The sequence below is a fragment of the Alexandromys fortis genome, unplaced genomic scaffold (genome assembly GCF_014885135.2).
Source record: "Alexandromys fortis isolate MF-2015 unplaced genomic scaffold, M_Fortis_MF-2015_v1.1 scaffold_194, whole genome shotgun sequence".
NCBI classification, from domain to species: Eukaryota; Metazoa; Chordata; class Mammalia; order Rodentia; family Cricetidae; genus Alexandromys; species Alexandromys fortis.
In genome coordinates this window covers 2,499,462-2,514,705 of record NW_026068075.1, presented here as the reverse complement: position 1 = coordinate 2,514,705, position 15,244 = coordinate 2,499,462, and the positions used below count along the sequence as shown (strand labels likewise).

The 15,244-nt window shown below is 40.2% G+C and overlaps 1 protein-coding gene across 1 annotated transcript; it reads right to left on the bottom strand.

Annotated features, from left to right (window-relative positions):
• Positions 1–627: 627 nt before the first annotated feature.
• Positions 628–13,605, bottom strand: Rap2c (RAP2C, member of RAS oncogene family). The gene is made up of 3 exons (XM_050121657.1): positions 13,325–13,605; positions 10,725–11,040; positions 628–3,117 (listed from the first exon to the last, which is right to left on the bottom strand). Exons 1-2 carry the CDS (start codon positions 13,595–13,597, stop codon positions 10,762–10,764), a joined length of 552 nt encoding a protein of 183 aa, XP_049977614.1. The 5' UTR covers positions 13,598–13,605; the 3' UTR covers positions 628–3,117; positions 10,725–10,761.
• Between the last annotated feature and the right edge of the window lie 1,639 nt (positions 13,606–15,244).

Genomic DNA, 15,244 nt, shown 5'->3' with positions numbered 1-15,244 from the left:
TTTTAAAAAGTTGATCTTAAGTTTAAAAAGTAAGGTTAAAACACCTACACAGTTCAAGTTAAAAGTACTGGTCTTGACAGTGAATTAAGCGACTGGCAAAACCTTCAAATGGAAAAGACAATGTAGCAATGCACCTGAGTTTGCCCAGCACGTACAAGGCTCTGGATTCAATTCCAAGCACTGCTAAAACAAACAAATCTAATGACACCCACCCCAAAAGCAATACTATGGTAACTTTTGAACTTTGTTTGAACTTTCCTAATTTGGTGTATCAAAACTTAATTATACACATAGTACTGTCTGAAATTATTAATCTACAGATAGTTTCCAGCCAACCAATTTGTATTTGGATCACCTTCTGCATATGGACTAAGCTATATGCATTTTTACTCATTTATCATTTCTGAGTTTTTCCAATTGATTAAGCATTACAATTTAGGACATCTTTTAAAATGGCCTCTACAATGTCAAAATAGCAATTACGGAAATAAGTGAATAAATTTTTAATTTCTATTTAAACTATGTACTATAATACGTATCATGTGGATAATGACTTTCTGCTAAAGAAACAAGTTAGCAAATCTAGAACAAGAAGCAATATACCAATAATAATTAAAGAGACAAGCCTCAGTAATACAGATATCTATTTTATTAAAAAAGTTACAAACAGGTGGACTGCAGGGTCGTCTTACAAAATGACAAGAATGAAATCTATTGGAAAAATTTTACTTTTACAAATCTTCATAGGTAATTGTTCAATGTTTGTACTTGTTATTGGAGATTTTACCGTTCACTGATAAAGTTACAGTACATTAGATCCATGATAATAGGTTACATGGTTTATTCGCAGAGCCCTACTGCAGTGATCTGAACAACTCCTAAACAGATGCCATAGTAAAGACAAGACATATATTGCATTTAATATTCACTTCTTATCCTAATAAGCAACATGCAATCTATTGAGGAAGCTAAAATAACATTTGGTCCCTTTTCTTAAAATGTGCTGGAGAAACCACCTTTAAAACCACTTTTCCCCTGATTCCTGTGATCCTAAGTGAATCCGAGTGAAATTTGCTGCTGAGGTCAATGATAATGAACACTGTGATAGAGATAGAGGTGACAGAAGGCGAAGAAGGGAAGGAGGGAAGAATGTCCATAGGAAAGAACACTGTATGAAATCAGTCTGCAGACAGTTGAAGTCATCATGAATGACTTGATTCCCTTAGAATTTCACAGAGCTAGTAGTGTGGAGCCACAAGCACTTACGCCACTCTGAAATGAGGGTTTGGTTTTAAAGTGCAAACTTAAATGAAGTATTCATTTCAAGCCGTTTGTAAATAAGGAACAATGCTTTGATTGCCTCTACCTTTATAATCTCACCATCAAATCCCAAATTGAATAATAAGAGCTCACTTTGAGGGAATCTGATCAGGAATCAAATGCAACACGATTTAAAAAAAGGAAATCAAAGCTTAATCATTTTCTACTCATTAATGGCCATGCTGACCAGTAAATCACATGAATGTAAATATCACTTTATTTGAACACCACGCACAAGACAAATTTAAAACTGCCACACCCTTCCACAAACCATCACTGCATATAGTAGAGCTTTTCTTGACAAAGTTATTGAGCTATTATTATAGATCAAAAGTATAGTTTTGGTTTTATTTTATTTAGAAGCATGTTCAAATGACTAAAGCTGGGCTCCTAAAATTGAGAACTTTGGTGCAGTAGGTGAGCTGCAGTTTCTAACTTCTGCAAATTAAAAGGACACAAATAAAACCAAATAAAAACTTAAGAACAAAATACTGCCAAACTTATACAATTGAAAAATAATTGCTAGAAAAAGCACTGGTCATGATGTTAAAACTGAACCAAAAGATTACTCATTGTAAGTTTTTCTTTCTCTGTTTCTATACCTGCGTTACTGGTAAAATGTTCAAGTATTCAGACAAAATGTGCTGATTAGGTAAACAACATGGAAGGCAATGGCTATTAGAAAGCACATTTGCGAAAATGAAAAATAAAATAAAAACAGCCAGAGACTTGGTGCTATTCTCCCTCCTGTTACACAGATTTTTGTCTCTACTACGAACATGCTTCTTGAAAAAAAAAAAAAAAACTAAAAAGCAGTTGTGATAGTGCAAGAAAAAAACACCAACAAATATTGCTTTAAACTACTGTTCAGAAAGACAAATATTAAGAACTAGAAAGTGTACATGATTTTATTTGAATTCAATTTTACATGTGCAGAAGTCTACAAGATGTCAATGACATGCCTGACAGGCAAAACTGAGCTATCTCTGTTTAGGTATACAATTAATTTACCATGGACACAATATCCCTTTTCAAAGGCATCACTAAGTAGGTCATAACTAAGTTTAGAACTTCACAGAAAGGAAAATGTTACTGCTGCAATTCAATGCTGTAAATGAGATTAACACATGTGAAGGCCTAATGGAATCAAATTCTTCAAGTAAATGCTGTACAATCAACTTCCGATATCACCTGTAACTTTCAGATTGTTAATTACAAAACACATCACAAACTGCACTTGAAGAAAAGGGAAATTCCATCCATCCAGGTAAAATGTGATCTTTAGTTTCTTTTTACAACACTGCCACACGTAAACAAAGTCTCAAAGTATTAAGCAACCATTTAAAGGAGAAAGATTTTACAAACAGGATGAAGCATTGGTACGAGGTAATATACAGAAGTAACCATTTGTTTAAGGCTCAATTTTTCTCCATTATATCTTTCTTTTAAAAGGCATTGAGTAGGTAATACTGAGTTTGAGTAATAAATATAAGTTGAGAAACTGATTAAAGAAATCAACTAACATATTAAAAAATTAACCCTTTCATATTAGCCATCAATAAGAACTTAAAAAGCTATAAAAGGACGGATTGATGAAGAACAGATTTTAAATGTATGGTAAACGTGCTAAGCATTACTGTTAAGGTCCTTGGATCTTGAGGGCCAAAGACCTTATGCACTTCATTAGATGTATGGCAACATGCTGTGATAGAGACAGGTTTACCAAGGCTCAGTTCTGCAACCCAGGTTGTAAAGTTCTCCAAAGCAGCATCTGTGCAAATTTCCTCTGAGTTTTATCTGCAAGAAAAATCAAAGAAATTTCATGAAAACTTAGAGATATACAGTTGAATATTCAGAAGCAACCCTGACAACAGATCCATATGTATGCATGCATGCTGAAGCTCATTAGTATGGGATCTTAGGGTCTAATTTCACTGTGGTCTCCATCAGTTTAAGTAACAGAATCATTTCCTGCAGATTCAGAAAAGTCCCTAGAAAGCATTAGTGTAGTATGGCTGAACTGGAGAGAAGACACTGCGTCTGTTAGTAGTTGTTATAATCCTACGTATGACACTTCCTACTCACACATATGTGATATTAACAATATTTGTACTGATTAAAATGATCTTACAATACAGAAATTGCGACAAATGGTGCTTCTGGTTTGAAATGGTGATAGATTTTATTGCTCATTATGAGTTACCTTGTAAGTATACTACTTTTTCCAAAGTTTGGCTTTGTGGGAATTTTGTATGATTCAGAGTGTAGACACTCAGACCTGGAGGGTGACACACAGCAGGCCACACGCCCTACTTTGATCTGCTCTTTTCATGGAACCCTCCCACTCACAAGAATTTCTCCAATAGAGATCTTTCAGTTTCTATCCTTATAGCTGACAGATTTCTGCTTTCCATTTAATACTGGGAGAGAAAAAACTATCATTCAGACACATATTATGCCCTTCAGCTGTGCTGAGTCACCAACTGGCTTCTACAGGAATGAAATTGCGTTTGTTGTTTACTGTAGAAGATAAAATACACTAGCCTATCAGGCAGAAGCAAAAGAAAAGCAACTATCAAGGAGTGCCAAGTAAGTTGGTGTGGGATCTGCATGGGCTCTAGCAATGTCTACAAACACATAATTCTACATTCACTTAACAGCTACACTTGTATTAGTGTTCAAAGAGCTTGCAAGAATGTGTTCTCATTAGCTGGATCATAAACACGATCCCTTTGAAAGACATCCCCACTCATCATTATTGAGATTCTGCCCCTAAACACACTAGGAAAAACTTTCTCCTTAGAAACTATAAGAAAAACTTGGTCTTCTTAAAAGTCAGGCTTAAACATGGAAAGCTAAGTATTAGATTAGAACATGGGTTAAGTTTGAGGAAGTACAGTTTCATCATTATTAAAATAGCAAGAAAAAGTCTTCCCTCACAGAGATATTATCTCTATCATATAAGGCAATGTGGGAAAGTACTCCATAAAATGAGGATATAATATAAGGAATTGCTTTCCTTTTCCAACCATGTTATTGATTTTTAAACCGCTAAGATCAGATCATCAATTCTTCAATATCTACACTAAGGATATTTGCTTTTCAAGCTTAGTTAGGACTTATGTATCTTTTAAACCAAAAATTGCTTGAGTATTTACATATAATATTTGACTTCTACTAATTCATATTAGACTTCCCCTGATTAAATTCAAAACAGTATACTATAAATTCTAATTTGCAATTTTCAAAATAAATATACAAGAGCTTGGATTTTTTCAGATATGATTACAGCATCATATCTAAGATACTAAATGTGACAGTTTAACACTCTACCATCAAAGTGACAAAATACTTACATCCCACAAACCAGCTTACTAATCACAATCTATATGAAATAAAAACTACGTATCCATGACTTCCCACCCAGAAAGCCCTGAGTAACATTCGATCTTTCTACATGCCTCCAGTGAAATCAAGTCAAGCAGACCAACTCTGCGTCACACCCAACAATGTTAACATTGAGCATACCTTTAAACAAATAAGAGCCATTTTTTAAAAGAGCAATACATTATAATCCTCTGCAGCAATAAATCCTGAAGCAACTTCTTTCATTAAGCCAAAAGGACAGTATCTCTCATATTAGGAATGTTCAGGATGGGAAATGTAAATGTCCTTGCTGTACAGCGACAGCGAAATGTTCAGTTTATTAACGCTCTCGTCCACTTAAAAGAAAAGCACTCTCGACTCTTTAAAGGCAGTCACTCAGACCAGTGCATTTGCACTCTCGGCTATTATACTGAGACACACTTGATGCAAAGCCTTAACTTGCTACTTTCCTTGTCCACAGGCCAGAGGATAATACTTAAGCTACCAGCCAGCAAACAAATCTTGGTTCTGGCAGCTTCTACTCAAACTCTCACTAAAGTGTTTGGTTTTATTTAATATTTTTTTCTAATAAAATTATCAGAGTAAAAAACAGAAGCAAACAGTAGTGCAAACACTGACTCAGTAAATGAAAAAGGACCTCCCAAGTGTAGTAACCTGGTACACAAACGCACCACACACAGACCTGAAAGAACAAAGATCATTATTTATGTCAGCCTGAAGAAAAAGACAGATTCTTGATTCAGGACAAAACACATCATTTCACGAGGCAGCAGAATGCCTGGGATGGTAACAAAGGATCACGAGACACTTACAGTCTGTGAAGTTTTTTTTTTTTAGCTTAACTAGAGTTTCCATTTTAGAAACAATGGTATTTACTACCATAATTTTTCTCATTTTAGCAAATATAGATGTGCAATACCAGTCACTGTTTTCTTTCCTTTTCTTCTTTTCTAGTTTCAGACACTTGAAATTCTGGAGATTTAAGCAAGGGACAATCCTAAAATATAAAATTCTTTTTACATTTTTACTTGACCTTTTCATATTTGAGCTAAATATTAGTTGTGTTAATGAAATTCTGTTATGTGTTTGAGGCAGATTTTTATTGTTGTTGTTACCTATCTTGTTTCATTCCTTTATTCTAATTTGTATGAATCTTATTGGTACTGGAATAGGAAGACCAAAACATTAACAGTATTCATTGTCTCCCATTAAACAGACAGCAAAAGATGAATCCATGCTGGAAGGGAAGCACACATGCTGAGTGCACATGATGAACCCTGAGTCAAGAGGAATGGTTTAGATAGTGTTCTTGTTGCCTAGACCTAAGATTGTCAAATGCTTTACCATGATGAATTCAATTCCAACATCTCAAATACTGTCGCCATGTCCAGTGGGAATAATGTGAGGCCAATGATGTGACTCCAACTGCTAACTTTGAATCACACCAAGTAAAGTACTGTTCTCCACAAATATAAGTAGTACTTTCTGAAAGAGACATTTCCAAAACTTATGGCTAATCCAAGACTTGTGCATATGGTTTTGATTGGATACGTTTTCCCCACAACTGACAGGGCTTCATTTTTTCTTAGTTCTATTATCTTCTGATTTGTACAAATCCATTGAGAAGCAATCCCATGAGGAGAATTGTTCCAGTGGTAAGGCTAGAACGCTTCCTCAGAGGCACTTCTCCAGCTCCATGCTTCAATATTTGTTAATTCTACTGACGATCCATTCTAAACCAGAGAGGTAATGGAGTAAAACTTAGCAGTCTGCACACATTTCATTCTATATTAAAAGCCTAATCTTGAGGTGGAGAGGAAGCAATTAAAGAGGGAATAGGTACACAGTCTCTCTAGTCACACCTCCACACCCAGTGCAGGGCTAATGAGGCACCTATCTTGTCCCAAGTGTCAAACTGAGAACCTCGTGGAGGTCAGAAGGGCCGGGGAGAATGGCAGGGAAAGCAAACAGCTCTGTTCATCCCTAGCGTCCCAGGTCTACTGTAGGCACTCATGGGACTCTGCCCCAAAGCAAGCTTTTCCCCAACCCAAATCCTCCTCTTCTCTCTGGCTCACAATATGAAAAGGGGACTGTTTTCCCACTCCAAGTCTCTCGCTAAAAAGGGCAGGGAACAGATGATGCACCTGACGACAATGCACTTTTTGCAACAGAAATGCTCCCTAGGGTTCTACTCATATGAGAAATACTTGCCTTGGATACAAAAATGCCAGCATTTTAAGGTACACTGATTTGATCTTGAGGACCTTCCTTTTACATTTGCTGAACTATCATATTTAGTGAAAAGAAAAAAGATTAAGAAACTGTTCTTAGTTTACATTCACATTAAAAATCTTGAAAATTGGAATCCATCCTAGTCCATTTAAGAAATAATAAACCCAGCTAGAATAAAATCCCATTCATAGATGGCTGAGCCTCTCAGGAGTCTTTGTTACCATCCCGGGCACTCCGCTGCCACGTGAAATGACGTGCTAGTCTTGAAATAAGAATCTCCCTTTTTCTTCAGGCTGACATATATAATGAACTGAGGCTGCCATAAATAATGATCTTTGTTCTTTCATTTCGCTTCCTGGTGTTTGGTACTCTGATGCACCATTTACTGTACTTGGGAGAACCTGTTCCATATCATGCTGAGGAAAATGGTAGAACATTTTTCAGACCTTCAGCCCACAGTAAAGAACACATTTCCCTTAAAAAAAAAGTTTCCTTTGTAACATTCATCAATGCTGGACTGACATATACGATTGCTTCAAGTATCATTTTAAAAACTCTATTTGCCAAAAGGTTAGACCAAATTATCACATAAGAGATAACCTGAATGCACATCTCCCTTCTTTGGGGACATGGCTAGAACATTTGAGGCTATTATTATGCGTTTTCTTCAGATTCCTTCTGTTTAGGAAAAACTCTCCCTTCTATCCCCTGCACCATATCCATTTGCCAAGGCCCGACTCAAATGCTACTGTTCCCAAGCTCCTTAAGCTCTCTGGCTCTTAACGAGGGGTCGCTCAATCCCCACAATCAATGGGTAGTCTGCAATTTCTAGAGATAATAGGTTTTGTCAAAAGTGGAGGGTTGGATCATAATATCAAATCTACAGGGTAACTGCCAGGGATATTGCTCAACATTTGATGGCCCTAAACATAGGACAGCCCTCAAAAACAAAGCCCTGAGTACCGGGAATTTCTGCTTTTTCCTTCTTCTCAATGCCCATACTGCTCTGATTTTCTTCCTTTATAGTATGTTATTAACAAAACAGCCATCCTTCTCAATACCATTAAACCCAAACAGCACATGTCGACTGAAATAATATCCACCAGATGGGACTGAAGCAAGGGCTCCAACACTGACCTAGGCTTTTATGAAACTGCGGCTGCCCGGGGAAACAGTTCTACAAAGTGCTTGCTAGAAGCCACTGTGGGTCAGTCAGTAAGGAAATCAGGATGGCAGGTCTAAAGAATCTGCCACACTTCCTAATTTACAATAAAATGACTGCCAGTGGGAGAGTAAAAGGGGAAGAAACCATCATGGGAGCCAGGCCCTGGAGCAGGTGTTGGGCAACAGACTGGTGACCCAAATGAAAGTGTACTAGAAAATAAGTGTGAGGAATTACCAGGAGCCATTCTGAGAGCGCTAAGAGATCCTCATCTCAGTTGAACACAGCCAACCATTAGCAGAAGCCATGGGCTTTCTGTCTTAAGTATTACTACCTCTAACCAGACAAAGTACTTTCCTAAGACGAAGGACAAACCCTTCTCAAGTCACCTTTCCTGTCGAAGTTTGATCGTCAGTCTAGATCTGGAACTGACAGCCTGCAGGGCTCCATGACTCACAGGGACTCACAATCCATCACATACTTGTTCAGGTAACAGAGAGGAAGGACAACCACCAACTCCACTGGCCTCAGGTTACAGACCCGCATACCTATCAGTTCCATCTGACTTGGCGCTAGAAAAAACTCTGCATACAGTGCACACTGTTCTAAAAGATTCTTCAAAAATCCAGCTGATTAAGTGCTTTATTTCAGGGGCCACACCTTCAGCCATGTGCTCTGCTTACAAGAAGAATAAATCAAGCAGAAAGCTATATATTATTACAAAGTCACTTAATAAAAATGTGTGATTACTGGTAGAAATAACATCTGAGTTTAGTTGCTGTTAATCAACAAGAAACATGAACATAGTAGGCTTGGTATATTTAAGTCCTCCCATGTATACATCCCTGTAAGTAAGAAAACTGAGATCACGAGAGCATATACGGTCAAACAAACTCAGATAGAATTTATAATAAAAATTTAAGGATATCTGTAGAAATTATCCAAATCCCAACAGGCGTAACAATTGACCCTTTAGGTATATGAGACTAATTTTGCTTTTACCCTCCTTTCCTACATTAACGAGAAGAACCATTTTACATGTTTTGATTAATTTTTTATAAGGATGCTAAAACTGAAACAAAGTGCATAGATTTACATCTTCTGTTCAAGATGAGAAATAGAACTTAGTACAGATGCTATCATCATACAGGACTTGTTCAAACCTGAAGCTCGTTTACAACTTAAAAGACAGATTGCAGAGTCAAGAATGTGGGACTCAATCACATATACAGCTACATAAGCCTGTTCCCACCTCTCGAACTACACTGGATGGGCGCCACTGTCAGCATCCATAAGCTAGACCATAGCCCCAGCAGTGCTGTATAAAATAACAGATGTAGCTAGAGGTTATAAAGAGGTTTTCATCAATGTTTTGGGATGGTAAAGGCATTTTGAAGAAAGCACCATTGTCATCCTTTATTTTCAAAGGTGACACTACCTGACAAGATTCCTTGTCTAAAGAGATGAATTAGGATCCGTGAGTCCTTTCTCTAGGCAGCACAAATAAAGGCAGACCTCTGGTTAGGAATCATGTCTGTGATCTGGCATGCCTCTTGCCATTTGCAAAGCTGCTTCCTAGACTGGAGGTCAGCCCGGGCTCAGAAGGGTCAGCAGCATTCTGATACTGTCTTGCTAGTCTGGCATTTATTGTGGTTTTCTTAATCTTCCACAGTATTGGTGCTTTATATGATTATTTAAATGCTACTCTAAGTGAGACTATTTGACCGATTACAATTCAGCTGAAAATCTATCTATCTATCTATCTATCTATCTATCTATCTATCTATCTATCTATCACAATATAGACAGATACATATATATGCAATCATCTCATTTTAAATGCTCAATAAAGATTTACATGACCTTATTTTCCCAAAAGCTCTTCAAAACATACTATAATTTATCATAAGGTGTGAAGGTTTTTATTGTTCTCAGTTGCATTATTTATTAAGCTGAGTAGAAATGCCCCCTTGTGCTTCAGATGGTTCCTTCTGACATATGAGAGATGATTTAAGCAGATTTTCACTTCATCAGGTATTCGAATGAAGTGAAGGTACTTTGTGACGCTGTAATTTGTTACCAGAGGTCACTTAAGTTGCACAAGTGCAAGGTACAGATGAACTTGATTAAATAATCATTCTGTTAAATCAAGTACTTGAGTGATTAGAAAATTAGTGGTTTCAATTATAGTGGCTCTCTTGCCCAGAATATAAAAGTATTAAAAACATCAGAAAATTATTCATCATCTTGTGATATTATTTTTCAGTGTTCTGCTGTGCATATTGGACACTGAGACTACAGAACATGGGAAAGATGTACTATGGGATGAATCATCCCCTCCAAATGTTATCGGGTAAGGCTGAGAAGGAAAAATACCAAATCTCATCAACAGCATTACATACAATTTCTTACCTTTGTTCTGCTTATCTGCAGTTTAAAAAGGTTTTCTGCATTGAATGATGATGGTTTTATGCTGAGGAAAAAATGTTATTTTAAAAATACAGAAACTTAAGGTGGTGTCAAATGTATGGACATATTACTATTAACCAGTTGTTTATTTTATACTTGATCAAAACCAAAAGGCCACCTGGCCCGTACAATTACAATTCCACCAACAACTAACCTGCTCGGTATGGCCATGATTGAGGTTTTCTTTTTTTTTACTGGACAACACAAGTTGTACAACACTGATCTTGCTTCTCGGGGAGGGATGAATAGTTCATTTGCCTGACGATCTCAGCAAAAAGTTCATCCACCATTGATTTACTTTTTGCTGATGTTTCCATGAAAGGACAGCCCCATTCTTGAGCCAGAGCTCTGCCTTCTGAAGACATAACCTCTCTTTCTGGTTCCAGATCCACCTTGTTTCCTACTAGGATTAGTGGAACTTTTTCATATCTCTTCACTCTCACAATCTGATCTCTCATTGGCTTGATATCCTATTCAAGCAATCACAAAGGAAAAGAACAAAATTATATGTTTGCATTCCACAGCAGATGTGTTACAATATCACAAGAATCATTCCTTGGTATCATATAAAGCTAGAACCACATACTGAAACAAAGACAACAATGTCATTTTCCCCCGTGGACATGAGAACTAGATAATCTCCACAGGCATTGGCTGTGCTTCTGCATCAGGAATATAAAATAGAAAAGTCGCACACTAACCTTAAAATTCATCTAACCACTACCCTCACCCTCCGTCTATTTCAATTAAAGAATCAAGTTCCCAAATATGATTAATCCATTTGCACATACAGATGTTTGGCCAGCTCCCTAAACCTGCCTAGCTGTCTTCGTTCCCTGTAACACCTGTTATCCCAGCACAAGACTGCAGTGTCTATGTAACTCCTATTCATTCAGCAAGAGGGCTTAAGAGAAAGTATTTTAAGAGGTAATCCCCCGAAAAATCCACCCAAAAACAACAACCCCTCAAAAACCCACTTTGTAATGCTTAGAAATCCAGTTTTAAAAACAGATTCATACACATAAATATTTCATTTTAAATTGGTTACTATGTGCTTGGCCTTGTACCACCGAACAACTGTCCTAATAGTGAGCATGGCCCAAGAAGGACACCACATCTGGAGTGTGGGTGGGAAGGCACACATTTCTTCTCCCATGTGTGTTTCCTCCTGATTTCCCCCACAAAGATCAGAGTCTTAGCTGCCTTTCAGTAACATCAATTTTTGGAAAGAACTCTATTGATGTAAGACAATATTAGAGGTTTAGGCCCAAAATTGCATTTTTTTTTAGTTTTGTAACTAAAATGAGTTGACTTAAACTATAAAATATATATTTGAGTAACTCCAGTAAACAGAACACTCGCACACAGGTCAAATCCACCCATTCAATCTTCTCTCAATTGTCAAGCTGCTTTTCTGAGTTTCCTTATGGAACAAGTTTAGCTAAGAATACTAACTTTCGCCTCAAAAAAAAAATCTGTGTATCTGCTGAAATAATGCCACAGTTCCATATTCCACACTGATGTCCAGAACAGAAGTGGGTCCAGTGAAAATCTTAGGAAACGCCCTTGAAAAGATTCCCAGCCTCGGGAGAGGCTGCTGATAACAAACTAATCTGAGGACCCCTTAGAAAATACCCTTAGTACTATCTGAAGGAAATGCCTTTAGGGTACTTTAGTTTGGAATCTCAATCTACCTAAAACGTACTTTAGATGCATTTACTCAGGACTTACTATCTTTACAAAGAAGTTATTGAAGTTGTTCTGAGGTTACTGGAAAAATTCCTATGTAGCACTTAAACTTCAACTCCTGAAGAATGGGAAACTGGCTAAGGCACTTAAGATTTCTTAAGTAAGCAACATTAAGTGCACACCTTTAAATGCAGAAAAAAATATCCGTTTCCTAAATCAATGGAGGTCAATATAACGGGTCAATACAAGGTCATTTATTTTCAAAGAATAAATAGCACAATTATTGCATCTCTTAAAATAACGTTAACTTCAGTTTGTTTCCCAGTGAAAGACAGGACGCATTTTCTGAAGCAGCTGGACCAGATCCAGGTTGGCTACCCCGCTGGGATAAGAAAACTGCCCGCGCTCAGCGTTCCCAGTTCCACATATTTTCTCTAAGTATAGCCTACGACGGCAGAAACGATTCGGATCAACGAGAGAAAAGGAGAGTCATTCTTACTTTCTGGTGGTTAGGAATCCTAGGTACTAGTCCTTTAGACTAGTAACTTCCTTTCTGGCTGCATCCCCCCCACCCCCAGTAAAATACCACGAAAACAGGACTTGTACTCATTTTGCAGCACTGAGATTTAGGATTCCAGTTGAGGAACTTAGAGGCGAACAGAGAAGCGGAGGAAGCAGGCGCACAGGTTTTTTATCTATGTGTACGAAATAATGGACTTAACAATTTCTTTCTTCGTGCTCCGTTTACTTGAGATTATGAAATATTTTGTTGAGCACGTTAATCAATACTTGTTGAATTGAATACGCAACTTCAGGTTAGAGTAAGGGCTAAATATACGCAGGCTGACCTATTTCGTTTTCACTTTTCTTTTCCTTAAAAATAACTTTAACATGTTTGTCGATGCCTGTGACTTTAGCACTCTCCACAAATAACCCAGTGCTTGCCCATGCCACACCAAACTTTCAAAAGCCAAACACACTCATTAACGCACAGCTCAGGCAAATCAGAAGTACTTAGGATTACCACACCCCCTTCGAAGAAATTACAAGACTCGGTTTGATTACCTGAAAAGACTGTTGATTAACCAAACTATACACCAGGATGAAACCTTGGCCGTTTTTGATGTACAGATCTCTCATGGAGGCAAACTGCTCGGTTCCTGCGGTGTCCAGAATTTCCAGTACTGAGGGGGAAGAGTCCACTTCGATCTCTTTGCGGTAGAAATCTTCAATGGTGGGGTCATATTTCTCAATGAAAGTCCCGGTGACAAACTGCACGGTGAGGGCAGATTTGCCAACCCCTCCGCTCCCTAACACCACTACCTTGTATTCCCTCATGAGTCTCACCTTCACCAACTCCTACCCAAAGGGGGGAAAAAATAACACCCCGCTAGCTGCGCTGCGGCAAGGCGAGGCGGAAGGTGGGCGGAAATGTGCGAACTGGGGAGGAGAGTGCGGAGAAGCCGAGGGCCCAACCGGGGACAAGGAGGAAGTTACAGGAGGGGGAGGGGAAAGAGCCAAGTGTCGGGTGGGTGGGGATGGGATGGTAATGCCCTTCCTATAGGAACCCAAGGCTGGCCCGGGGGGCGTGGGGAGGAGGGAGCGCCCGCGAGCGGCCCAGCAAGGGTGGGGGAGCCGCCGCGCGCGCGCACCTCCACGCGGGAAGGGGCGGGGGCCTCGCGGCCGGGGGCTGCCCGCCACCCCTCCCCCGCCCTGCACACAAAGGGGCCCGGGGACCCCGCTTCCTGCAGGCGCCGCTGCCGAGCCGGCCCGAGGCTTCGGGGCCCCGCCGCGCTCGCTGTCACCGGGGCGGGGTCTCTGGGCCCCGGGTTCCCGCGGGGGTCGTCCGGCCTGTAACGGGGGGGGGGGAGAGACGGGGACGGAGGGGGGCGGAAAGGGGCGCACGTTAGGAGTTGCCTGACCTCCACATCGGCCCCCAAAGTCGCCGCCTCGGCTGCCTCCTTCCCTGGAGCCGCCGCCGCCGCCGCTGCCGCCGCTTACCCTGCCGCCTGGGAGGCTCAGTCAAGCCAAGGCCATGGCCACTCGGCCGGCCCGGCCTCGCTGCTCGCGGACGGGAAAGGGGCGGGGGCCGTCCGGCGGCGGCGGCGGCGGCCGCAGCGACTCCAGTCGAACCCACCTCTTTTTTTTTTTCTCCCCCCCCCCCCCCCCCCCCCCCCCCCCCCCCCCCCCCCAGAATAAACCCGGAAGGGTTTCCCTGACACACTGGCTGAGGTGCCCCAATTCCCCGAGACTGGACGCGTTCACTTCCGGTGGGGAAAGTCCCACCTCTTCTTCGGGGCGAGCCGGGTGGCGCTAGGGCCGCGCCCTGCTGAGCGAGCCAGCCGGCCCGGCCGGGTTACAGGTCGGGGCCATGGCCTTGAGAAAGGGCGCCTCGGTGAAACCTAAGGCTCCCTTGCCGGCAGGCTGGTAGCGATTGGCCGATTTTTCTCGACCCCTGGCCCGCCAGAGTCCCCCTGACTTCTAGGCGTCCACCAGCTGTTTCTGAGGACCAGATTCTCTTCTTGGCCCTTGCAAGACCGCCAGCCAATAATCTAGCAACCAAGAGAACACCGAACATCCCTAGGCTGGAAGTTGCTAGGAAAATAAAGCAGTTTAGGAAGTTGATTCTCTTCGCTGACATTTCTTCAACTTGGTATTTGTCCTGAGCAATGTAAGCCAAGGACCCTCAGAGTTGGTTTGGGCTCTGATTTTTTAAGGCGTTCTTTTAGTCATAAGTGCCACTTTGTACTTTATCAATTGGCATAGCTGCCTCACGTCCCTCAGCAAATACAAGCTCTTTAAAAAAAAATCACAAAGATCAAAACATCAACATTACAAGTAGACGTTATGGTGGGCTGTTCAGTTTTGTTTAACACAGCAGAAATGGGAACCAGTATTCAAGAAACTTGATTGCAAATGTTTGGGCCCGTGAAATAATTTTATTTAATCTTTTTTTTTATCATCTGCATGTCTAAGAAATTGCCC

What these genes read in the sequence shown, in the direction of transcription:
- Rap2c (XM_050121657.1), bottom strand. Translation starts at nt 13,597, where the DNA reads ATGAGGGAATACAAGGTAGTGGTGTTAGGGAGCGGAGGGGTTGGCAAA. An exon ending in TTAATCAACAGTCTTTTCAG is followed by an intron (nt 11,041 to 13,324) that starts GTAATCAAACCG and finishes TTGCTTGAATAG; the next exon opens with GATATCAAGCCAATGAGAGA.